Genomic DNA, 26259 nt, shown 5'->3' with positions numbered 1-26259 from the left:
CTGATAGCGCTCGGTACAGTTCTGCAAGTTGGCATGGATGAATGCTGAAGCAACTTGTTCGTTTGCAACGCGAAGTCTTAAGCTAAAGGTAAAGTTAAGCGTGTGGAGGTACAGGTCCAGACATTCGCAACCTCAGCACTAGGTGGAGGTGAGTTGTCAACTTCACGCTCTGGCGGTCTTAACCTGAAAAAATGTGCTCCTGGTACCCAATGCATGGGGAGGGGAACCCATTTGCTTCTGACAGAAATCTGAGCCTGATTCCTCGATCGTCCGATCTGCAGTTTAGTCACTATTATGACTGAGCTAACGTGGTTTCAAGATAAATCTTAACTCATTCAAACCCAAGTCATTTAGAGAATTCCCTTTCCTGCGGGAGTAAAGGTTCTATTATCAAACCTTGTCAGATCGGAAATAAGCTTGCGGGTTCTATAACAAGAGGGGGAATTCCTGACCATCTAAGGAGTGATCAGGTTCTTAAGACAGATCCTGCTACGCGGAGTTAGTCTCTTGTGATGGGTGGGGGAGGTTACTGTAGCACGCAGTCAGTATCTCAAGAATGGTGATTGGTGAATAATGAATTTGAAATGATTTTGAAGAGAGCGTCCTCAGCCTGATCAAGGTACTATCCTTGAATTTGCTTGGAGGAACTGAAGAAAATTACGAGGAACTCAGTAAGGTTAGTCGTTGTCCTAGCTGTGAATAGAACCTAGGACCTCCCGAGTTCACGTCTAGAACTTTAACGTTACAATAACCTGCTCGATTTTTGCAGCACTTTTCCAGAAAGACAGAAGCTTCGAAATTTCACTCCCTCAAACACAACCTTATATTTTGTTATGCGCCCATTAAAATGCACTCACTACAGCCTTCACTGTGTGCTGGTACACTGTCTTGCTAGAAATACTTCCAAATTTTCTTCGCAGTGCATTAAAGCACTGAAGTTATATGTAGCCATGGAATCGACTCAGCCTGTAACAGAAAAGATTACGTGCAATCTTCCTGGGAGTAAGGCGGCCCATACACGTGCGAGTCTGGCTCGCGAGANTGGGGGAGGTTACTGTAGCACGCAGTCAGTATCTCAAGAATGGTGACTGGTGAATAATGAATTTGAAACGATTTTGAAGAGAGCGTCCTCAGCCTGATCAAGGTACTATCCTTGAATTTGCTTGGAGGAACTGAAGAAAATTACGAGGAACTCAGTAAGGTTAGTCGTTGTCCTAGCTGTGAATAGAACCTAGGACCTCCCGAGTTCACGTCTAGAACTTTAACGTTACAATAACCTGCTCGATTTTTGCAGCACTTTTCCAGAAAGACAGAAGCTTCGAAATTTCACTCCCTCAAACACAACCTTATATTTTGTTATGCGCCCATTAAAATGCACTCACTACAGCCTTCACTGTGTGCTGGTACACTGTCTTGCTAGAAATACTTCCAAATTTTCTTCGCAGTGCATTAAAGCACTGAAGTTATATGTAGCCATGGAATCGACTCAGCCTGTAACAGAAAAGATTACGTGCAATCTTCCTGGGAGTAAGGCGGCCCATACACGTGCGAGTCTGGCTCGTGAGACCGGCTCGGCGAGGAGCCGGGCTCGGATTAATTTCACCACACACGTATGAGCGTGGTGACCCACACGGACGAGTTTGGCTCATTGGAACCTGAGCCGAGTCGGACTCGCGAGCCAGACTCGTACGTGTATGGGCCCCCTAAAGGGTGGCTGGCCGGTAAGGCTAATAACGTTGCCGCCATCTTTGAGCCGTTGTCTAGAAAATGTGGGAGCCTCAACGTCTCACAACCCTATGGGTCTTCACGGCCTGGTACAGGGATAGTTTTACCTTTACATTTTATCGTCCAATGCCACACTGAACAAACACCGCGTTTAGAATTTCATCCCTTCTATTTAAACTCTCTTAATAATATAAGGAAAACCACTACATTTCATATTCTGTCGCTTAATACAAGAATGTATTCCGACACCTCTCACTGTCAGAAAGGACACATGTAATTCTGCTATTCAATAATAATTTTATTTGTTTACAAACCATCTGCTAATGGTCCATGCGGCCGAAACTTGTGGTGGCTGGATGAGACAATCACAGATTAAATTAAACTGATTTTGATCTACTGTTATCAACATTCAATTTGGCTCGTTTTCTGTGTCCACGGCTCCCGTATGTTGAAGTGTCACCTGTTTTAACATGCTAGAACTCTGCATTCTGGCCACAGAGTTTACCTGTGTGTTCCGTATCGTTCTCACAATAAACACCGACTGTTTCCCTAAACAGCATTAATCGGTTGGGCTTTGTAGCGGAGACCCAGTGTTTCCTGTGAGGTATGGACTGTACTAAAACTCTGCATTCTGCCCACAGAGTGTATTTGTGTGTTCCGTATCGTTCTCACAATAAATAGCGACTCTTTCCCTAAACAGCGTTGACCGGTTGGTCATTTTGGTTCTCAAACTTTTGAGCACAACGCCCCACTTTCAATTAACACAAAACCTCAGGCCCCTTGAGATAAAGCACAACAAATCTATTTGAAAAATAAGAAAAAATTAGTTTAATTTCAATCCGTTTTTGTGAACTTAATCTTACATTAATGAAGGAAAGATTTTTAAAATTTTAAAACATCTTTACATAAATGGAAAGTAATTCTTACTTTAATGAATAATGAAACAGACTGAAGGATATATGATCCAAAATGACATTTGAGTTCGCCTCAGTGGTGATGCTGCATGTTTGCATATTTCATTCTGTACATCGCGTGATACTGCGTTGTGAAACTCGGCGGTTTCCAGGGTTCAACATTAAATTAGCAACTTCCTGTCCCCCCCGGGGGGGGGGGGGCAGTTCGGAATCTATCACGTAGCTGAAAATCAAATAACGTGCGAATCAACAATTTTCAGGTACAATAATATTGAAGGATGTTCGTCTTATCTTGCTACATCGGGTGCCTGCTGACTGCAATACGGGCTCAACAACCACCACACATAATTTTTATAGTTGCTGATGATCTGGTGAGTACGCCCTACTTGGACACAGCTAGTATAAAATGCTGAAGTTGCAAAAATCTTATGATCTGGTTCAAACTCATATTTATGTTATAGCAGTAACAATATTGAATAGGCATAATTGTTACATCCTCCCCGTGTGCTACTACATTAACATCTGGAGGGCTATGCTAGCGGGGGCAGAAGCTCCTGGTAGAGCCACCCATGCTCGAAGATTCGAAAGGTAGGTACTCCCTGGTAATTTATGTTGGAGGTTGGACGTGAGCCTAGAATATCACATCGGTTTTGACAGTGGTGATTATTAAGATTGTGATCTTCTGCATTGTGACACCGTATAGTTTTGTAGGTGAGTACCGACATTTTGGAGGAACGTGCTTTCTTCCCATTCTCTATGACCGGGTTCCTATCTCCTCTGGTCCCATAACTACTTTTCTTGTAATTTGCTTATATAATCAGGCCTATTTGTGAACCCACACACTCCAACTCCGAAATGTCGGTATTCGATCACAACATTACAGGGTGTCACAGACCAGAAGAGCTCAGTCTTAAAACCGTAGTTGTATGCTAGGGCATTACAGAAGAATGAGTCCTGTGGTGAAGGAGTCCAAGGTCCTTATAGGAACACAAAACAGAGGCCTAAGTAGGTAAGTGAGCTGCCTGGTAGGTTTAAGCGGAGTTACACAAGTTGAGCCACGCTGAAAAGGCACCAAATTACTTTGCAACATTGGTCCGGTGCCCACTTGCCGGGTTCGGGCCATTTTCCTTTAATCTCCGATCCCTCCTACTACGCTCGTTGCAAAATCTGGAAACTCGAAGTGTGATTTCGTCCTGGGTCTCCAAGCGGAAGGATAGAAAATTTCAACATCGCGTGTAACCCAAGTATCCCTACAACTACCAATGTGTGTGGTCGGCAAGTCTCGTTTTGACTGGTAACTCTTTGCGTGACTTATAATTACTTATTTCAGAGACTCCTCAAAACAAATCACCCTGTATAATGTGTATGCAGTATAATCATTTGCTATTCAAATTTACATCCGATCAGCCACTGTCTGTCGGAAAACACTGAGTTCAAACGACTAACCAAGAAAATTGGGGATTTATTTAACACTGATTTCTATAGAAGAAGCCTGAATTACAAATAAAATTTATTCTTATTTTCATAGTTCCTTTTCAAAAACTTCATCTCATTTTGCCAACCTCTACTCTTGTTTATAATGACGTGCTTTTCCTGCATAGGGTTGGAATGACGTCAGTTTCCACGGATCGGATCAGATTCCGACGCCAAACATCGACGCCCTAGCTTACAATGGCGTAATTCTAAACAACTACTATTCACAACCAACATGCACACCATCGAGAACGGCGTTAATGACAGGTCGCTACCCTTTCCATTCAGGTGAGTCAGATTACTAATTTCCAACAATGTTCAGTTAGCTAATGTATTTAGCGGCCTCCGTAGTCTAGAGGTAACGTTCCCATCTCATGACTCGTGGTACGCGCGTTCAAACCCGGCGGAGGTCGTGGAATTTTTAAGGGCGGAAAAATTCAGGGAACAAGTCCTCCGGGAGGGACTTTAAGCCGTGGGTTCCGTGTCGTAGCTTTACGGCACGTAAAAGAACCTCATATCTCCAAAGGAGGTCACTGAGCCAAATTCAAGAACGTCTCCCGCCCAACAGTAGTCTCTAACGCCTCTGATAGATGGGGGAAGCATTATAATGCGGTATCTATAATTATAGATACCGCCAAGCCAGTAGAGGCGAACTCGCTGGCTCGGTCGGGACTGATGGTACGCACAAATATCGGTAAGGTATAGAGACTGGTAGAATATCATAGAGGGAAGCACAATAGATCAAACTGGTCGCGGTTCATGGGGAAACCCACCCTCTCCAATAACTAACTAACTAGCTAATGTATTTTAAGAAAGCTTGGTACCGTGCGCGTCGAAGTGTGTGTGGGCCATGAAACGTGTCTCATACGATGGCGCATTATCATCAGAGAGTGGTACAGACCTTTAAGTCATCAGTGTACAGTTAAAAGGTTTCACTTTCGACATACGATGGAACCGAAGTCAGCATTTTTTTATTTTTTTTTTATTGCTAGTGGGGTGGGACTAAGTCCCTTGTACTGCGGCCACTTACCAGCCCCAGATGATATGTGACGGTGATTGTGGAGCAATTTGTGGAATGAAGATTGGCAGGGGAAACAGAAGTACTCGGAGAAAACCTACCCCAGCGCCACTTTGTCCACCACAAATCCCACTTGACCAGACCCGGGATCGAACCCTGGCCGCCGCGGTGGGAAACCAGCGACTAACCGCTTGAGCTATGGCGCAGCCCCTACCGAAGTCAGCATACTGGAGCTCTCGCTGAACGCAAATAGACTGCGTGCTGTAGATATGACGTAGCCATCGCATCATCACATACGCTGCACACAATGTTATCATAAACAAGGAGTACGAGATGGGCAGAACCTGTAGCACGAATTGGGGCGAAGAGAAATATGTAAGATATTGGTGGGAAAGCCAGATGGAAAGACACCACTGGGAAGACAAAGGCGTAGATGGGTGGACAATATTAAAACGGATCTTAGAGAGAGGGGATGGGATGGATTGGATTGATCTGGATCAATATAGGAACAAGTGGAGGGCTCTTGTGAACACGGCAATGAACCTTCGTGTTCCATAAAATGCTAGAAAGTTACAGTTAATCCGGATTGAAATATGAAAAGTGAAAAATGCTGTTCACAGTTGAGTACATACTTTAAAAGACACATGGAAGTTAGGAAGGCAGATCAGTCACTTGTCTGTTCAGACGGAACTTGACAGTTTCTTCAAACCTACATTATTACGTTCAGAAAAAGTACTTCTGAGCCTTCTGTCGATAAAGAAATGTACTGACTTTCTATAGTTTTTAAATAGAGGCTCTACAGTGATATCTTGTTATTTATTTTCATCAGCACTACTTATATCATTAAGTGTTCCAGCGTATTCTAAGTTTTTTGTGTTTTAGAGCCATCTTTTGCTTCACGAATTCGGATTATCGCGTGATTTGGATGAATTATCCCCCAAGGTATTCCAGATTAGCGAGGGTTTAGTAGGTATTGTAACGTATTGTAGTGTAGTGGGTCTGGAACGGGGTCCACTCAGCCTCGTGAGGATAAATGAGGAGCCATTTAAAGGGAATAGCGGCTCCGGTCTAGAAAACCGAGATTAACGGCAGTGGGAATCCGTTGCGCTGACCACGTGACACCCTCTACCCGCAAAAGTCGGCACTAACTTCGCTGACAAACGGCGGTCGCTCGGTCGGTATAGTTCGCTTGCGGACTATAGGCCACGCAGATTTTTTGTAGCGGATTAGCTCAAAGCGTTTATAGGCTCGGTAAACACGATCAACGCGCAACAATACAAGATGTGTCTCAGCGGACGAATGATATTGCGCGTTGCTAGGCAACAGCGCACCAATAAAGATGCTGGCTAGGAATCACGTGACTTATTCTCTATGTGGTCTCACTTATGCAACAACAGAACTGTGTTTTCTGTGCGTGGCCCGTGCGGAGGCTATACAACGAAAGTAACACAAACAGTAATAAATATCTGATCATGAGCCCCAGATGGAGCTCGACACCAAGACTGACTGACTGATCGACTGTCAGTCGCATTGTGACTTTGACTTTGATAGCATAAGATACGTAATTTAGGCATGATCTGCTCTGTAAAGACTGTACTGACAAAGGATTTGTGTGCAGTGCAAAAGGAAGAATTTTAAAAAAACATGTTATATGTGCAAAATAGACACTTGACGAAAGGCCAAGCGTATTCATAGGAGACAAACCACCTTCTCGTCAGAGAGCATGTTACATAAGGACTATTACCGTGAGAGTTTAGTCGGAAAATATCTCTAGTCGTGGGCCTCAAAGGGCCTGGCGCCAAGACGAACTGATTGGCGGTAAACCGCCAGTCGTAAAGTAACTCTGACTTTGAGTTCAGTTTAGTTGAGTTCTTTGTAGGAGACAGCCACGTGAAATTCGTAAAAGACCTGTGAAGACTTAGCGTGTGAATTGAAGACTTTGTGTGTTATAATTACAGTAATCTTGAAAGTGTTACAATTATTTGTAGTTATGACTAGTGAAGATCCAATAAACCGACTCACCAATCCAAACCCGCGTCTTAGTCACTCAGACACGTGACAATATTATTATTATTATTATTATTGTTGTTGTTGTTGTTGTTGTTGTTATTGTTATTATTGATGTTTGATTATCGATTGATTACTATTGATGTTTTGTAAAATCGCATTCACGGAGAAGGGAAGGGAAGGGAAAGTATCACCGCAGATGATGTATGTTCCTCAGGTATGCAAGGAAGGCCCATTTTGAACTCAGAACCCAGAGGGTTGCCTCTTCAAGAGAAAATTCTGCCGCAGTACCTGAAAGAGTTAGGTTATGTCACGAGGGCCTTTGGTAAATGGCACCTAGGATTCTACAAGAGGGAGTTCACACCAACATACCGCGGGTTTGACTCTCATCTTGGCTACTGGGGAGGATATACAAGTTACTATGATCACATTCTGGAAGACATGGTAAGCTATCACAGCGGAGAGATTATTATTATTATTATTATTATTATTATTATTATTATTATTATTATTACATCTGTGTCTCATAAGAAAATCGTGAGGACGTGTAGGGGGAGTGGAGGTAAATTTCATAGTATCCTAAACATTGGCACTAAGTGAAGGTGAATCGTCAGCTTCATGCTCTGGCAGCCTTGTACCCCGTGTACTCGGGTCAGGGCAATGCTAAGTAAGGAGAGTACATACAGGCCAGAGCCTACTTATGTTAGAACTAGAACAAAAATTTATCAAAGCATCTATACATCCACTCCCCCCTTCATACGCCTTCATGGCATAATGCTTAATTAGTTAAGCACAGGGACAACTCTACCTTTACGTTTATCAAACTCTTGCGTCCGTTGAAATTACGTGTTCATACGCAGTTTGGATAAATGAAGGTAAAGGTAAAGTTGTAGAGGCCTTGCGACGAGCTGATCACCCGCCCAAGGAGTCCTACCGAATGTGTAAAATCTAGAAAAACCGAAGTGAACAGAGAAGTTCATGGAGGTAGTCCTAGGCCCACTGGGGCTGTAGTGCCAAGGGATAAAAAGGTAAAGTTATCCCTGTGCTTGATTAATTAAGCACAACATCAAGAAGAAGTACTGAGAGACTTGAGGTATAGCTCCTCCCTTCTTGACCTCGGCACCAGATGGAGGTGAGTGGTCAGCTTCACAGTCTGGCCGCTTTAACCCCAGAGAAAGCGCCTCTTCTTCCCACCGAATAGGTTAGATTGGCCCAAGAGCCAATCTGGACGTTGTGGAGGTGAGAAATATCTCTTGTCCCTGCCGGGAATCGAACCCCGGTCTTCCAACACATTGCCCGTCGCTATACCGACCGACCTATTCAAGCTCAGTTTGGATAAATTAAGCCTATAGTCCGTATAGGTAAACATCTGTTGCGTGTCCTATTATGAATGGTCTAAAATAAGTGATACTTTATTTCCATTGTTTTTAACTGTGTTTTAAAATACGCCATTGAGAAGGTCCAGGAAAACCAGGTGGGAATGAAAATAGATGGGGCACATTAGCTGCTTGTCTATGCTGATGACATAAAACTGTTAGGTTACATGCAGGCCAAAAAGAAAAGCAGAGTTCTACTCTGGTGACGGCCGTGTACGGCAGAAATACATCGTAATAAGGCAAGAAGCATGAGTACATGTATATGAGACAGAAAATAAACGCTGCATTTAAGACGGCAATATACAGAAAAGTGCGAAGCTGTTATGTTAATGCAACATTACGAAAGTTCTAATTGACGCTTACAGCGAGGCTGGTCTACAAGTAAACGCAGAGAAACTCAAGCATGTGCTGATGTCTCGTCACCAGAATGCAGGCCAAAATCATACAACACAAATATAGCACAGTTCAGATATTTGGGAGCGATAGTAACAAATCAACGTTCGAATCGCAATTCTTAAGAGCAAACTATTCGGGTAACCTTTACTACCGTTCAGTTCAGAACCATCTGTTTTCTGAAAACGTGAAAATTAGAAAATACAGAACTATAATTTTGTCTGTGGTGCTGCATGCGTGTGAAACTTGGTCTCTGATATTAAGGGGGGAACACAGACTGAGGGTGTTTGAGAACAGTGTGTTGAGGTGAATATTTGGACCGAAGGAGGATGAAATCGTAGGAGGCTGGAGAAAACTGCATAATGATGAGTTTAACTTTTAATCTTCGTGAAATATAATTAGAATGATCAAGTCGAGGAGGATGAGTTGGGCAGAGCATGTAGCATGCACGGGGAATAGAAATGCATATGCAATTTTGGTGGGATAATCAGAAGAAATGAGCCAGACCTAGACATCGATGGGAGGATAATATTACAAAAAGTTCTCGCAGAACCAATCGTCTACTTTTCCGTTTGTCTGTCAGTCTGGTAAACCGCTGCCGGTCCTCGCAATATACGACAGGGACCGCATGGAAAACACCGCGTCCAACAGCTCTTCTACTGTTACGTGTGTATTCGTTGCCGCGGGAGCGTGTTTACCAAGCTGTTACCTAGTAACAACCAGGAAACATGTTTAGCTAGCCGTTGCCTAACAACGAGAGGTGAATACACGGCCATACAGGCAACAAGATAATCTCACAAGCCTGCTTTTTAGTCTACTTTCCTTATATCTGGTCACTATAATGACTGGGATATCTTGGCTCCCAAGAGGAATTACAAAAGAATGAAATATTTATTAACTTAATTAAATATGAGATGACGACAAAGCAAGAATTGTTAACTCATTTGAACAGAATGGATAATAATAGATTGCTAAATGGTATATAGAGAGGATGTTACAAAGGACTATCACCTCAAGTGTTCAGTTGAAAAAAATATTAGTCGTGAGTCTCAAGGGGCTTGTCGCCAAGACGAACTGGTCGGCGGTAATCTTCCAGTCGTGAAATAACTCTGACTCTATACGGAGATATAGGAAGACTATGAAGTCGAAACAGGTCAAATGCATGGAAGATACAGAATGAAGAGTAAAAACTGACCTCATGAGCAAATGACAAGTGTCAGGGAACACGGGGGCACTTTCCTAGTAATATTGTGAAGAGGACTGGGGCAAGAAACTACCACTCGCCTTCAGCCTTCCCATGAAATTCATAAGAACAGCTCATGTGAAACTTCTGTGTATTTTTTATTTTATTTCAAAGCTTCAATTGAGCTGTGTATAAACATGTTTTGTGTTCTTAAGACTTACTCCTGCAGTCTCTTATTATTTTTTTTTACTAACTACAGATCCACAGAATGTAACATGAAACATGTAACCTCAATTTCTCACCCTCATTTCTTTACACATCTCACACAGTACTGTGAGGAATTCGTGATAGTTTCTGTTCTCAACATAACGGCGTGCAAGATTACTGTGTTCCAAAAATGGCTCCTCTTATGACAATACGATTCGTGCATAAATTACTATACCTTGTATGGCCCTGAGAGCTATACCAGCGGTAGCGTAGCTACTGGCAGGGCCTCCCTTGCTGGACAGGTCAAAGGGTAGGCATCAGACGAAGAGAGACACCAAAAACTGATGCCGGAAGCAGCGTCATCAGTAGCGACTTGAAGCACAGAGCAAATGATGCTCGAGTTGGTTCAAGTTCGTATAGCAGCAGGCGTGACCAGAGTGGTTTGAACGGCTGCTGTACTGCGATGTGGAAAGCAAATGGAAAAACTACCACATTATCACTTTTCCTGGATAGTCTCTTTCCAAAAACAGAGATACCATATATGCGAGATGTTTCCTCTGGAGGCAAAACAATCCGGAGGTAAACTACTCCCCCAATCGGATCTCCGGGGGGGAGTGTTTCTAGAGGAAATGTCATGCAGGCGTTACAACAAGAAAAAGTGCGAAGATCAGAAGAAACAGCATGGATACAAGATTGGAACATGGAATGTCAGGACCTTGAATCAAGCAGGAAAATTGGAGAATTTGAAAACGGAAATGCAGAAGAATGAAGTGTCTGTTCTAGGTGTCAGCGAAGTGCGGTGGAAAGGACAAGGTGAAATAAGAAGCGGTGATTATACAGTGTATTATTCCGGAGGTGAACGGGCTGAAAGAGGTGTGGCAATAGTGGTGCATAAAAGTGTAGTGAGGAGTGTTGTTAAGAAGATTGCTTGTAATGACAGAATTATTGCTCTGAAGTTAAAGGCGGAACCGGTAGATATACTGATTATACAAGTGTACATGCCAACATCAGAGTATGAAGATGATGAAGTGGAAAAAGTGTATGACACAATTGAAGAAATTCTTCAGGAAGATGGAAGAGGAGACACAAACAGCATCATATTGGGAGACTGGAACAGCATTGTTGGAGATGAACCATATCAGAATATTGTTGGATCACATGGACTAGGAAGACGGAATCACAGAGGTCAAATGCTTATTGACTTTTGTGAACGAAATGGATTGATTGTTACCAACACTTGGTTCAAGAAGCCAAAGAGAAGAATTTACACATGGAAGGCACCTGGGGATTGGAAGAGGCATCAGCTGGACTACATCCTTGTGAAACATCGATTCAGAAACAGTGTGAAGGATGTGAAGACGCTTCCTGGGGCAGACATTGACTCTGACCACAACTTGCTGGTTGCCAAGTTCCGAACCAGGTTGAAGAAAATTATAGGATTTCGAAAGCGCAGACCCAGATGGGATTTGGAGAAGTTATATGCTCAAAGACAAAGCGTGCAAGAGACTCTAGAAGAGAAACTCGGTGCAATTGAAGGTGAAAGCGGAAATGCTGAAGCGCAGTGGAACGATATAAAAGAATGCATGTTAGATACTATCAGTGATTTGGTAGGTAAAGTTGAGAAGATAGCAAGAAAACCATGGGTTACACAGGAGATGATGAGTAAAATGGAGGAGCGAAGGAAATGGAAGAATGTCAACAATGAAGAAGGCAGGAGGAAATACAGGAGACTGAGGAATGAATTGAAAAGAGCCACGGACAGGGCCAAAAAGGAATATCTTGAGAAGATATGTAATGAGATTATGGAATTTCAAAGAACAGGCCGTTATGATTTGATGTACATGAAGACAAAAGAACTAGGATGGAAAGAGAATCATGGGATTCAAAATGTTGGCATCGAAGACTCCCAGGGGAATAGAATAGTAGATCAGAGGCAAGTGCTGAAAATTTGGGAAAATTATATTTCAGAACTATATGATCGACCTAATCGGCCAGAAACCTTAGAAGTTGAACCGGAAGAAGAAGTAGATACAGACGAGAAAGGACCATATATTTTACAAAGTGAGGTGGAAAAAGCTATCAAGGAAATGAGGAAGGGAAAGGCTACAGGAGATGATGATGTACCTGGAGATGTGCTCAAGTTACTGGGAGAAGGTGGTTTGAAAACACTGACAAAACTAATGAACACCATATATGAAAGTGGAGAGTGGCCCAAGGACTTTACAGAAGTTACAATGATTGCCTTAAAGAAAAAGACAAAAGCTACAAAATGCAGCGACCATCGCACAATAAGTCTTATTGCACATACAGCAAAGATAATAGCAAAGATACTTAAAAGAAGAATTGAAAGGAAAATAGAGGATGTACTTGGAGAAGATCAGTTTGGATTTAGAAGAGGAAAAGGAACCAGGGATGCAATTGGGATGATGAGAATTATAGCGGAACGAACTTTGGAGATAGATGAAGAACTGTGTGTTTGCTTCATAGACTGGCAGAAGGCATTTGACCGGGTAAACTGGACCAAATTAATGCAGATCCTGAAAGAAACAGGTATCGATTGGCATGAAAGAAGATTGATTAGCAAATTGTACATGGATCAGAAAGTTAGAGTACGACTGGACAGGGGGGAGACAGGAAGTGTGCAGATTGGAAGAGGAGTTCGACAAGGATGCTGTTTATCACCAATTCTGTTCAACTTGTACAGCGAATGCCTTACCAAGGAAGCTCTGGATGGGCTCGGTGACTTCAAAGTAGGAGGGCAAATTATTCAAACTGTGAAATATGCAGATGACCTTGTGTTAATGGCTAAGGAAGAAACTGTGCTACAGGGCATGATTGATAGACTAATTGAAATTGGAAGGTGCTATGGCATGGAAATGAATGTGGAGAAAACAAAAGTAATGAAAATTTCGAGACAACCAACCCCAGTCACAATAAAGATAGACCAAAAACAAGTGGAGAATGTGAAATGTTTTAAATATTTGGGTAGCTTGTTAACAGATGATGGAAGGTGTACTTGTGAAATTAAATCCAGGATTGCCATGGCAAAAGCTGCATTTAGCAAGAAGAAGAATCTTTTTACCAGCAAATTGGACTTAAATTTGAGGAAGAAACTAGTGAAATGCTACATTTGGAGCATAGCTCTGTATGGGGCTGAAACATGGACACTTAGGGCAGTAGATCAGAAACATCTGGAAAGTTTCGAAATGTGGTGTTGGAGAAGAATGGAGAAGATCAGTTGGACCGATTATGTGAGAAATGAAGAAGTGTTAATTAGAGTCAGTGAGCAGAGGAATATCCTACATGAAATAAGAAAACGGAAGGCTAATTGGATTGGTCATGTTTTACGCAGAAACTGCCTTCTAAAAGAAGCTATCGAAGGAAAGATAGATGGGCGGATAGAAGTGACAAGAAGACGAGGAAGAAGACGTAAGAAGATGCTGGATGACCTTGGGGACAGAAGAGGATACTGTCATTTGAAGGAGAAAGCTCTAGATCGCATTAAGTGGAGGAATTGTTTTGAAAGAGACTGTGGACCTGTCGTATTGACAGATTACTGATGATGATGATGTATGGCTTACTGGTTAGAGCGCTGATCCTATTTTTGCCAGGTTACTTTGGCACCTCTCTAAGGCAGCTTGTGGTACCAGTATTGTGACACGACACCATACAGCCGAAATAGTAGGGCCTGAGGAGACGTCTATTGCTAGGCAACGGCTCAGTAAACACGTTCCGGCGGCACTCGATACGCATGTAACAATAGAGGAACAGTTGTATAGTGTTCTGTTGGGTCCGTGCTAAAGTTATATAACGGGGACTAGTGTGACCGTTCAAGTGAGCGAATTCGGCTAAAAACAACCCATTAGTGCCCTTCCTTTCATTTCGTGTACAGTTCATCTCTTACATCTGTCCTTTTCCCCCGACACCACAGAGCCTATGCGTTTCAGAAACTATGTTACAGTAAGGAAAAAGTGAGAAACTAATTACATCGTGTGTGTGTTGTGTAGCTGTAACTCCATTTACACATTATCATAATAATAAAACATATTACTCAATATGAGAATTGACGTTTTGTTGACAAGTTCATAGTGACTAGAATACACTGAGTGTCACATTATAATGAAAACAGTAACAAAAAATTCTGGGAAGAAATAATGAAAACAGTAACAAAACATTCTGGGAAGAACTAGTAGCCTAATTTCCTTGTACTTGTGGTCAAATATAATTAGAATGATCAAGTCAAGGAGAATGATATGGGAAGGATATGTAGTATGCATGGGAAGAAGAGTAATGCATTTATGGTCTATGTGGGAAAGGCAGAAGTAAGGAGACCACCAGCAAAAGCTAGGCGTAGGTGGAAGGATAATATTAAAATAGATTTTAGAGAAATCTTTCGGGATGTTATGGACTAGATTCATCTGGCTCAAGGTTTGGACCAGTAGAGGACTCTTGTGAACAAGATAATGATGCTTGGGGTTTCGTAACGTTTGGGGAAATTCTTAAGTGGCTGAGTGACTGATGGCTTATCCAGGACTCAACTCCACTGAGCCAGTCAGTTAGTTACACAGTTTGCATTTGCACAGTATCCAGATGGAAGAAGCTTGAGTGGCCACGACTTACGGCACAATATGGAAACGGTTTGGCAGCTGGACGGAGAGTACGCAACTGATATGTTCACGAGTGTCACTGTGAACACAATCAGACACCACAACACGAGCAACCCACTGTTCCTGTATGTGGCCCACCTGGCAGTGCACGCAGGCAATGCGGGAAAGCCGTTAGAAGCTCCACAGGAGACCGTGAACAATTTCGCGTACATTCCTGATCCCAACAGAAGAACTTACGCCGGTAAGTGCCTCTCTTATTTACGCACAAGACGTTTTGACTTCTGTGATCCGTACTTATATTAGAAGCGTTTAAAATTAATCTCGTATGAGTATGACTGGTTAAGAAAATTGAATTTGGCTCAATAATCATGTTGTAACAGACGCCAATATCGGTGGTAGGAGCGTGCTGAAGTCCTATGGACATGATCACCGTACTGCCAAGTGTCCACTGACTACCCGACCGAAGGATTGGCTCTTTTTCGTGACCCTCAGTTATGCGATTCCAAAGCTTAGAAATGTGTCCCTGTGCTTAATTCATTAAGTACTACGCCATGAAGAAGTATGGAGCGAGTGAAGGTATAGCTCTACCCTTCTTGACCTAGGCACTAGATTGAGGTGAATGGTAAGCTTTACGCCCGTGCCTCTTTACCTCGGGTACCCATTGGATAGGAGGCTGGGTGGGTCTCAGAGCCGGTCAGGGCGCTGTGTGGAAGAGAATAATCTTTTGCTCTTGTCGGGAATCGAACCCGGGTCCTCCAGCCAGTCGCTATACCGATTGAGCCATGCGATTCCCGAGGTGGTATACTGAAACAGGCCACGACGTCTTAATCGTTTCCTTCATAATCCCTTTATGTATTGATCCTGAAGCATTATTCGGCGCTACACGAACACTGAGATTCATACAGTGTTGTTACATGCCACAAACCAACCACAGTGCGTGTTGTTAAGAAATGGTAATAAATGTGTAGACGGTAGCACATCTCGTAGTCGAGTGATTTCATTTCACTTCAAGATGTTCTTACAGGATACGTACCGTTAGAACTCCTGCTGTCAGCAAGGTAAATTTAACTTTGGTTGTCCCAACTGCAAACGCCTCCTTTCATCGAGATGTTCCAGTGATGTCGACACTTCGCGAGTTAATTTTAATGTGAAAGGCACAATGGAATTTACGTTTATATTTAAAGAGAAAAAAATATGGCAGACTGTATGTGAGTTTGGGACGGAAAATTTTATTTCGAAATATAAAAATATCACTATATTGAAAATCAACAATTTATTGACAGGGGAGGGAGGTTCATTAACAGTATCCATACCACTCACCTGTTAGTACATTAAGAATCCTGCTGCATTACTTGCAAACGATATTAAACTAATTCCCATTGCATGCTAGTTGGCCTACCCTTCCAAATTACAAATGTGTACATACGGCGTTCTAGCCTGACATATGGCAACAATTAACAGTTTAGTTTTTACTGCGTTACGCTTGTGTTTTAGTGAGATACGTACAACAACTTTAATCAAGTACTAATTGTAATTACTATTACTGCATTACAATGAAAATAATGTCAATTGCGGTATTCCGATTGCATCTGTTTTGTCCTTGGATGCTATTCGGCTTTATAGACTGTAATTGTGATTGTTCTGACGTCATTATTTCTCTAGTCAATTCACACACAGTTCTGTTTTGGGCAGCAACGTTACTTTTCCAATATAACGCTGAATATGTACAGTAATCCACCGCCTTTTGATAATATGCTTAACATACAATTTTCGACAAATAAACTTTTTACGACCTCGCCTCGCCTCACCTCCCCCCCACACACTAAAAAATGACTGACGATTGCAATACTGCGTCACAGCAGACGACAAGCCAGTCTGCGTATGTTATGCTATGGAATAATAGCTTTTCTGCATGTCTACAGCAGACGAACGGTGCATAATGAATATGCAGTACTTCGGTAACAGTTACAAACGCTTAAAGAGCGCATTTAGTGCATGTCCTTCTTACCTTATGTGCTTGGTATATTGATATCAACGCCGTCTTTGACGTTTAGAAAATTTGAAGTTAATCTTGAAGGGACTGGCGTTTTGTATGAATTGTCTTGTTAACCTCATGTCCATACACAATGCACGAATGTTGTTTTACGTTATCCCTTCCTCACTGCACTTTTTCCGTAGGATTATTTCGCAAATTTTAGTAGATCTAGAAACTTTGAAGTAAAGCGATCTCCATGTTGCTTCCGGATCTGGAAGTGAATATCCCGGCAATATTGAATTTTATACTTGAAGTTGACTACTATGACGTTTACGTCATTGAATGGGAATGTCGTACTTCCGTATTTTCTAACAAATCACATGCACGAGTGCTAAAGTGGCTCAAGAACAATGTAGAAATATGAAGTTGGAGTCATATCATTCCATGATAAAAAGAACATAGCTTTCGTTGAATGGAGCCCAATGCCATTAACTTCATAACATGAATCGCTGAATTTGGCTTGCAGATTGTAAATGTACCAGCAGCTGAACTCTTAGAGAGCTGGATCCCTGTTGAGAAGACAACAGTACCTCAACTATCCAAGAAATAACTCTTATATGAGACCCTTAGGTTCATTACCATGTTCACCAGAGTCCCCGCCCCGCCCATGCATCCCAGTTTGAGCCAGAAGAATGCAGCCCACACTTTTATATTTTATTCCCATAAGACCCATTTTGATATCATCCCGTCTATGTCCAGGTCGCCCAAGTCTCTCTTCCCTTCAGGTTTTCTAACTAAACGTTTGCACTCATCGCTCTCATGTGTGCTATATGCCCCACCAATCTAATGCTTCCCAAATAAAAGTGAAGTTATTTTAATTTGGTTATGACTTCATGTCTACATTCTATTTTTTTATTAGAAAGTGTAAAATATAGCCTCAAATAAGAGAACTGGGAAAGTGAGACTGCAAACGATTTTATTTAATACAATGTCTAACATTAACCTAGGTTTATATGCCCAATGTCTGACACTGCATTAAATAACATTATTTCCTACTTCCCTTCCCAGTTACCTACCTGGTAGAATAAGAGCATGTCAAGTCCATACACTGGAGATACATAAATGCATCAGTTAATTGGTCACCATATTTTAAAGAAACTTGGTTACATTTACAAGAATTTTCATTAGACCAGGCATGTTGGTTAAAGTAACGGTTGTGGTTTGCAGCTGGAAGGTCTGGGTTGAATATCAGCAGAGACACTGATTATCCTGAGCCTTTTCATAGCTTTTCTAGCCCTTCCAAGCAAATGGTAAATAATGCCTCAAATTCCAAATTCATTAATCATCCAATCATTCAATGATATAGAGTCTGAGGTGCTTAGATCATCACCAAGTAAACTGCAAACAGATAAATAAGTATACTGTGAGGAGTGTATCTGTGAATGTTGCAGCCATGGTGTCAAAGCTGGATGACTCTGTTGGACAGATAGTGGGTGCCCTGATGGAAAAAGGCATGCTCGGGAATTCAATAATCGTCTTTGTCTCTGACAATGGTGCTCCAAGCGTTGGGGACTATCAGAACTGGGGCTCAAATTATCCACTCAGAGGGGTAAGAGTTATTTACATACTGAACAGAAGTGACAAGGGCATTCCTGTTGGAACATGGAGCTTCTCAGCCTGGCTCCTTAAATGAGAACACATGATACATGGTGAGTTCCATCTTCTGGGATATAACTCTGTGTAGACCGTTGAAAATTAACACACATTTTGGAGGAAAATGTCGTTTCTGTCTCCAGGGCTGAGGGATAAGCCAAGCAAGAAACCAGCATGAAACAGGTAGCTCTGCTTTTTGCCAGTTTCTTGCTTGGCTTACTCTTCAACCTTGAAGAGAGAGGCAGCATATTCCTCTGAAATTTCGGTTTACTTTAAAAGGACTAAACAGCATTATATCCCAGAAGACAGAGCTCTTCTTAGCCACTGCTGTGAAAACCACAAATACTACATGATAAATGGTGTATGTGACCCCTAAATAACACTTTAACTTTCAACTATCACATACCTTTAATTTATTGTATATTTCCTTCTTTTTCCAATTGTGAATTTATTTCCTAAGGTTTGAGGGTGGAGGTGGAGATGCTTGACTTGACCCTCTCTGCCAGCACCTATGAATGTAAGGACTACAAAACCTGTCCTACACAACCCAATGAAAATTAATCTCTCAACCATTACATCTAATGCAGAAGAACTTCCACAACCAAAATTTGGTCTAGTTCTTATGTTTTGGTTGTATTTCTTTAAATAAGTCAACATCCATAAGTATGCAGCATTACTCAGTTGATTTCCAGTCCATTAATTGACCAATTTAAGATGTATTTCAATATTATTATTACATCTATATCTAGGTCTCCAGAGTGAATATATCCATTGAGGTCTTCCAATCAGTATTTTATATGCATTAAACTCTGTGTGCTGCACAGCCCACTCATCACAATTTGGTAACTTAGTAATTATTTATACATTCTGTTTTCCATTATATTTGGTGTGCAGAACAAGGGGTCACTGTGGGAAGGAGGTGTGCGGTGCATTGGTCTGGTCTGGAGCCCATTAATAAACAACTCTCATCGAGTATCCAATGAGGTGATTATGTTAACTAACCCACTGAAATATATATATGGAAAAAGACTCAATTATTTTACAAATACACAGACAAACGCTACAGGCCCTAGAAAATCCTGCTATACAGTGGGGTGGGGGGTGAGAGAAAGATTTTAGGTCAAAGTAAAGGTATTACTATTGAAGACATAAAACACTCAGCTGCAAATAAACTGTAACAACAGTGTAACATTTGTTCAGCTGGACCACATACATACACCGATACAACAGTGCAACAACTGGCCACAGTTACACATACACCATCACAATAGTGCAATACTTGGCCAGTTGGACTGTGCACATACACCATTATAACAGTGCAACACTTGGGCCAGTTGGACTGTGCACATACACCATTACAATAGTGCAATACCAGTCCACAGTGTAACATTTGTCCAGTTGGGCAGCACACATACACCATTACAATAGTGCAATATCAGTCCACAGCGTAATACTTTGCCAATCAGACTGTGCACATACACCATTACAACAGTGCAACACTTGTCCAGTTGGACTGTGCACATACACCATTACAATAGTGCAATACCAGTCCACAGTGTAACATGTGTCCAGTTGGACTGCGTACATACAAGGTGTGTCCCAAAAGTCATGAAATATATTTCTTTCCCGTGCTCCTACTGGTTGGAGCGTGCTGGAACCGGTTGGGTTGGGGGGGGGGGGGCCTTTAGCTTCACAGCGCGCCCAAGGTCAGTCTGCTCGAGCACCGGAGGCGTCAGTATCGCTGATTTAGTGCACCTGTGTTTTGTGACCACGTCACGGCGCGCGATGGTGGATACTTTCGAACAACGTTGGACGGTCAAGTTCTGCACAAAGCTCAACAAAAAAGCTGCCGAAACTCATGAACTGCTTAAGCAAGCCTACTCACACCTCGGCTTCCCCGAAACCGAAGAAGGCGAAGATGAGCAAATACAAAGTGAAAACAATGCTCATCATCTTTTCGACACCAAGGGTGTGGTCCACAAAGAGGTTTTACCCCAAGGACAGACCGTCAACGATCCCTACTATGTGGATGTTCTAGAAAGATTAAGGAAAAGGGTCATCCGCGTGCGAAAAGACATCGCCGCTAACTGGCGGCTGCATCATGACAATGCGCCCAGCCACATGTCTCTGCTCGTCCGTGAGTTCCTGGCAAAGCACCACATGGCAACGCTGCCGCAGCCACCCTACAGCCCCGACCTAGCTCCGGCCAACTTCTTTTTGTTCCCGAAGATCAAGACTGCACTCAAAGGATGCCGTTTTGAAAGCATTCAAGCTATCCAAGCGGCCGTGACAACAGCTTTAAATGAGGTTCCCGTTGAGGCCTTTGAGGGGGCGTACTGGGCATGGGAGAGTCGGTGGAAAAAATGCGTAGATGCTCATGGACAGTACTTTGAAGAATATTAACACTTTGTACCGATATCATCAATAATTAAAAAAAAAAATATATATGTATTTCATGACTTTTGGGACACACCTTGTACACCATTACAATAGTGCACCATTTGGCCAGTTGGACTGTGAACATACACCATTATAACAGTGCAACACTTGGCCACCTGGACCACGCACAACCAATGGAGGTTAAAATGAACATGGTGCAAGTGGCATGATGCATCTGTTGAAGTGTCTATTTAATGCAATGTCAGCTTCAGACAGTTCACAAGAAAACTTCTGGCAATCAAACTGTGGTGCTAAAGAACATTACATCTGGTGTAGAGAAATGTCAGCTCTAAAATTTAAATTACACATTATTTGCATAAAGTGTATAAACTTAAAACACACAGATGATCATGTCTGGCCATCCATCTGTTAATGTATGTCTGTGCTTCAGCTTGAGAAATGCTGGATTGAATTTTATAATACCTGATATTAGAGAGGTCCTTACAAACCTCATAGGACCAAACTGGTCTTCATAAAGAAAATGCTGACATATACTTTCATGAGAGAATATCAGACAAAAATGCACATGGAAACTCTTTGACCTGGTAGTATGGACTACACCTCTGTAATCTTGTTTTGTTTTAGGTTCAGTGGTTCAAGATTTCATTCGGATATTTTATATGACAACAGTCCTATGAGCTTAACATTTCTATGGACTTTGAAACAAACAACTGATGTGAGAAAGATTTCATCACATATTCAGAACCTTCTTGCAGGCCCTGTGCATGAACAGCTGACAGTTCATAGAGGAAATGTGCTTGATCTAGACATAATTTGATAAGAACTTTCATTCCAGCCAATGCATGTGACAGACTGGCTGCCTACATTGCTCAGTGCTGCAGGCAGAAACCTCTCTGAACTTGCCAATAAACTTGATGGTGCTGACCAATGGAGCAGCATTAGTACTAACCACACATCTCAACGCAAACATCTGATAATTGAAATAGATGAGGTGATGAAAACAGCAGCCATTAGGGACAGAGAATGGAAACTGGTAATTGGTGAGTGTCTTAAAAAATGTAATATCATCGAGTCCCTATTGGTCTAGAATATAATGTTCTTTATCAGGAAGGTGTTTTGAATTAGTTCTACAGTCTTATGTGCAACAATTTACTAAAACTTAATAAAAGTTTTCACGACATGTTTCGACCAAAGTGGACATCATCAGGTGTTAAAGTTGTGGTTGAGGAAACTGCTGTCTTTCTGTGTTGATGTGTTGATATATGGTTCCCCCAGTGCGCATGTGTGTATTCTGCCTTTCTGGGTTATGTTCCCCATCGTATTGTGTTCTTTGTCTTGTTGAAAACAACAACAAACTAGGGAAACCATATATCAACACATTAACATCAACACAGAAAGACAGCAGTTTCCTCAACTGCAACTTTTAACACCTAATGATGACCACTTCGGTTGAAACACATCTTGAAAACTTTTAAAGTGACTAGATTTTATTAAGTTTTAATAAACTGTTGCACATAAGATTGTAAAATTAAAAACAATGAGTGAAAAGTGGAACAGGACGCTACAATACAATAGTATCTTTATCAGGATAAAATTAGGTTCTCACTACCTCTAATTGAATTTAATGAGGTCTGTCTTCTGTGATATAAGGTGTAGTCTGCCAAAAGTCTACCAAGGTTTCACAGGAACATGTCACTTCCATCTTCAGAATCAAATAATAAGCCAAGCAAGGAACCAGGGTGAAGCAGGTAACAGACTATAAGCATTATATCACAGAAGATAGGGCTCTTCATAACAACCACTGTGAGAACCTCAAATCCCATATACAAATTCAATGTCTCACCGAATTTATAAAGAGAGGAAAAAGCATTCTGTCCATGTGTGAGGTGCACACAAACAAGGTACTTAAGATTCCAGGATGTTTGGTAACTTGAAGCATTAGCCACAACATATTTACTGATGACAGTTATAACAAAACTAATTTGCTAATGGTCAGCAGTTACACTCTTCTGGCACCTCTACTCTGTGTTGAGAAGGTACCACACTCGAGTTTTGTTCAAGAGGCTGGTTACATTGCCTGATATTTTATACGGTCTTCCTCAGTCCTTCCAGACAAATGTTGGGACAGTGCCATTTATCAGGCCATGATCAGCTCATTCCACATTCTTTCCAGTTCATCATTCACAACCACACTCTCATACAATATTAGATAACCTATACAGCTGAGTAAGCATCATTAAAAACATAAGATTTACAGATAAGGTAAAATCGTCTCTATGCTTGTTTAAACAGCACAGCCTGAAGATGAATGGGGGAAAGGAGGTTTGGCTGCATGTACATTTAGCTTTGGCATTAGGTGGAGGTCAGTTGTCAGCTTCAAGCCCATTGCTTTACCCTCAGGGAAAGAGTGACTGGCATCCACTGGACAGGAGATTGGGTGGACCCCAGAACAAGTTTGGATGCTGTGGAGTAGAGAATAACCTCTTACAAATATATTGAGCAGGGGTAAGAGGTTATTCAATATTAGAGTTAATTTTACCGACCACACAACACGTTTTTATTTACTGTCACACTACATGTTTCAACCTCAAGAGGTCATCCTCAGGTGTACGAACACAGTTGCACAATCACATGCAATCACATTCGTTTTTCCACTTATTTTGATCCTGTATCCTGTTCAGGTCCACGCTCAATAATATGTGTGAAGTTCTTCTTATAAAATATAAGTTAAAAATACAAATGTTAAAAGTTAAAATTTAAAATTTAGTTCACTGTAACTAGTTATATTATTACCACTTTATTATTACCACAAAAAGTGAAAGTGCAGTCAATGTGATGAGTTGAAGTTTAATTCATGAACTTTTAACCAAGTGGTAATAATATAACTAGTTACAGTGAACTAAATTTTAAATTTTAACTTTTAACATTTGTATTTTTAACTTATATTTTATAAGAAGAACTTGACACATATTATTGAGCGTGGACCTGAACAGGATACAGGATCAAAATAAGTGGAAAAACGAATGTGATTGCATGTGATTGTGCAACTGTGTTCGTACACCTGAGGATGACCTCTTGAGGTTGAAACATGTAGTGTGACAGTAAATAAAAACGTGTTGTGTGGTCGGTAAAATTAACTCTAATATTGAATAACCTCTTACCCCTGCTCAATATTGAACTCTGATTCCTCAGTCTTCCAACCTACAGTCTAATCACTATGTTGAGACCAAGCAAGCTTGTGTAGTTGCAATGTCCTAGACCTGTACTCTGGAGATCCTTGGTTCACCAGCTATCCTGAGTTTTTCATGATTTGGCTCAGTCCCTCCAGGCAAATTATGGGGTAGTACCTTGATTAGGCCATGTCTGCTTCCTTCCAAATTCTTTTCAGTTTATCACTCACTAATCATCCTAGCATGTTCTGCTACACAGTCTAGCTACTGATAGCATCATAAATCTTTCCCTGCAGGATCATTTGGCACCAATGGCTCAATTGATGGTTACTATGGAGAAAAAGGACATGAAGCGAGAAATCCGGCGTACAACATTTTGGCAATTACAAATAGCACAGTTGCTACATCAATCGCACGATATGGACATACAGCTACTGACACTGAAATAAATGAACTTCGGAATTCGGCAACAGTGAAATGCCTTTTTGATGGCCAATATCCAGTTACAGACTGCAACCCTTCTCAAACAAGGCAACCATGCTTGTTTAACATTGTTTCAGATCCGTGCGAAATGCATAATTTAGCAAGTACGAAAGAAGCAACTCTCAGACAGTTGTACCACATGCTGGTAGATGAGAAAGAGAGTTTAGTTCCTCAACTTACTAAACCACGCGATTTTGATGGGGCAAACCCTGCAAAATTCAACTACACATGGAGTTCATGGCAAGACTGAACTTGTGAAAAACTGTCTGATTTATTTGACTAGCTCTTACATGATAGTTGAATAGTTTTATACAGCATTAGTATTTTATTTTGTAAATTTTCTGCACTCTAGCCCAAATAAATAAGCATCTAAACAAGGGAAAGATTCAGAATAGTAATGAAATATACATAAATTCAATTTTTGCACTTACAATGGACTTCATTGTAACGTAGGCACATTTTATTCCATGTCAGTAGGTTAAAGTGCAGTGAAATAATTTGCACAGTTGCACAAACACAATTATTCAGAGTACCAAGTCAAAGATATATATATATTTATATGAATTTACATAAATGAAATCTAAGTAGGAATTTTCACAGTACACTTATAAGATACTAACAATCTTCATTTATAATATTATAATTAAATTATAATTATAATGCTATAATTATATTATTATAATATTTCCAACTCATAACACAAAGTTCCTTATTTTTATCTGAAATGTATTACTGTATGTCAATAAAATTTACAACATATTTTTCTGAAAGTAAACTAACAAGGCAGTGGGGAGGTTCATGTGACCTGCTCACCTGGACAGCTACATTAGTGAAAGCAGAACCTCCTGCAGGGCCACCCATGGTCAAACAGTAGGGACAGAAAGAAGGTAGACCCTGACCCCCTAGGTTTGGGACTGATTGTGACAGTAAACACCTCACCTCATAAAACAATGTGTGCTAAGAAACCTCATGATGCTCACTGGATGAGAGAAGGATGGGCATCTGTTGTAAAGGAGGCCAAGGTTCTTAGAGGTCCATAGAGCATGTTCAATATCAGGATCTGTAAAGAAGTTAAGAGAAAAATTACTAACGAGTTCTTGAGAACTTCATAGTCACTACAGTGGTTAAGAAATTCCCTTGCTTTTACAAAACCTGAGGGTTCATTATCATGTTCATATGAACCCATCACTGCACCCTGTTCTGAGCCAGATGAACCTAGTTCACAATACCACACTGTCACAGTGGTCACCGTTGTCTGCTGGAGACCCTTTATCTTGCACCATGGCAACCAATGATGTCTGCTGCAGGACCCTTCATCTCACACCATGGTGGTCACCAGTATCTGCTGCAGGACCCTTCACTTCAGTTCATGGCAGTCACCTGTGTCCAATCTGCAGTGCCTGTATTTGCTTTAATGCCATCACAATGTGTTCACTGGTTGCATTCAAACTCTAAGGGAGTGTGTCCACTACACAGGGGTGGAAATGGATTTTCAAAGCTAGACAGATACTTGAGATCACTAAAATACCTGAGAGAATGACCAATATATACTAAAGGGAATTATTTCAGAGTAGGCTCAATAATTCATTCCTACATGCATCGTTATAATGAAGACTGCTATGACATCTATAAGGAACTGGAAATACCTTCCTTCAAATGGAGGACCCCGCAACTG

General features: G+C 41.4%; 2 protein-coding genes across 3 annotated transcripts in view; one reads left to right on the top strand and one right to left on the bottom strand.

The window, feature by feature from the left end:
• Nucleotides 1–17161, bottom strand: part of LOC111861403 (arylsulfatase B) — a 119624-nt gene extending 102463 nt beyond the window's left edge. Inside the window, exon 1 of one of the 2 annotated variants that reach the window (XM_033750303.1) lies at nucleotides 16912–17161. The gene's annotated coding sequence lies outside the window, so the exon portion shown is untranslated. Of the gene's footprint in view, nucleotides 1–16223; nucleotides 16508–16911 lie in introns of those variants that run through there. The other variant, XM_033750304.1, reaches the window with a different exon arrangement.
• On the top strand, nucleotides 31–24848 carry LOC111861406 (arylsulfatase B). Its single transcript, XM_023845944.2, has 9 exons — nucleotides 31–148; nucleotides 2900–3010; nucleotides 4241–4400; nucleotides 7355–7581; nucleotides 14880–15144; nucleotides 18330–18487; nucleotides 19426–19515; nucleotides 21767–21971; nucleotides 24398–24848. The coding sequence occupies exons 2-9, from the start codon at nucleotides 2918–2920 to the stop codon at nucleotides 24832–24834; spliced, it is 1635 nt and encodes a 544-aa protein (XP_023701712.1). The 5' UTR covers nucleotides 31–148; nucleotides 2900–2917; the 3' UTR covers nucleotides 24835–24848.
• Nucleotides 24849–26259: the final 1411 nt, after the last annotated feature.

Source organism: Cryptotermes secundus, unplaced genomic scaffold (genome assembly GCF_002891405.2).
Source record: "Cryptotermes secundus unplaced genomic scaffold, Csec_1.0 scaffold289, whole genome shotgun sequence".
NCBI classification, from domain to species: Eukaryota; Metazoa; Arthropoda; class Insecta; order Blattodea; family Kalotermitidae; genus Cryptotermes; species Cryptotermes secundus.
This window is presented reverse-complemented; position numbering and strand designations above follow the sequence as displayed.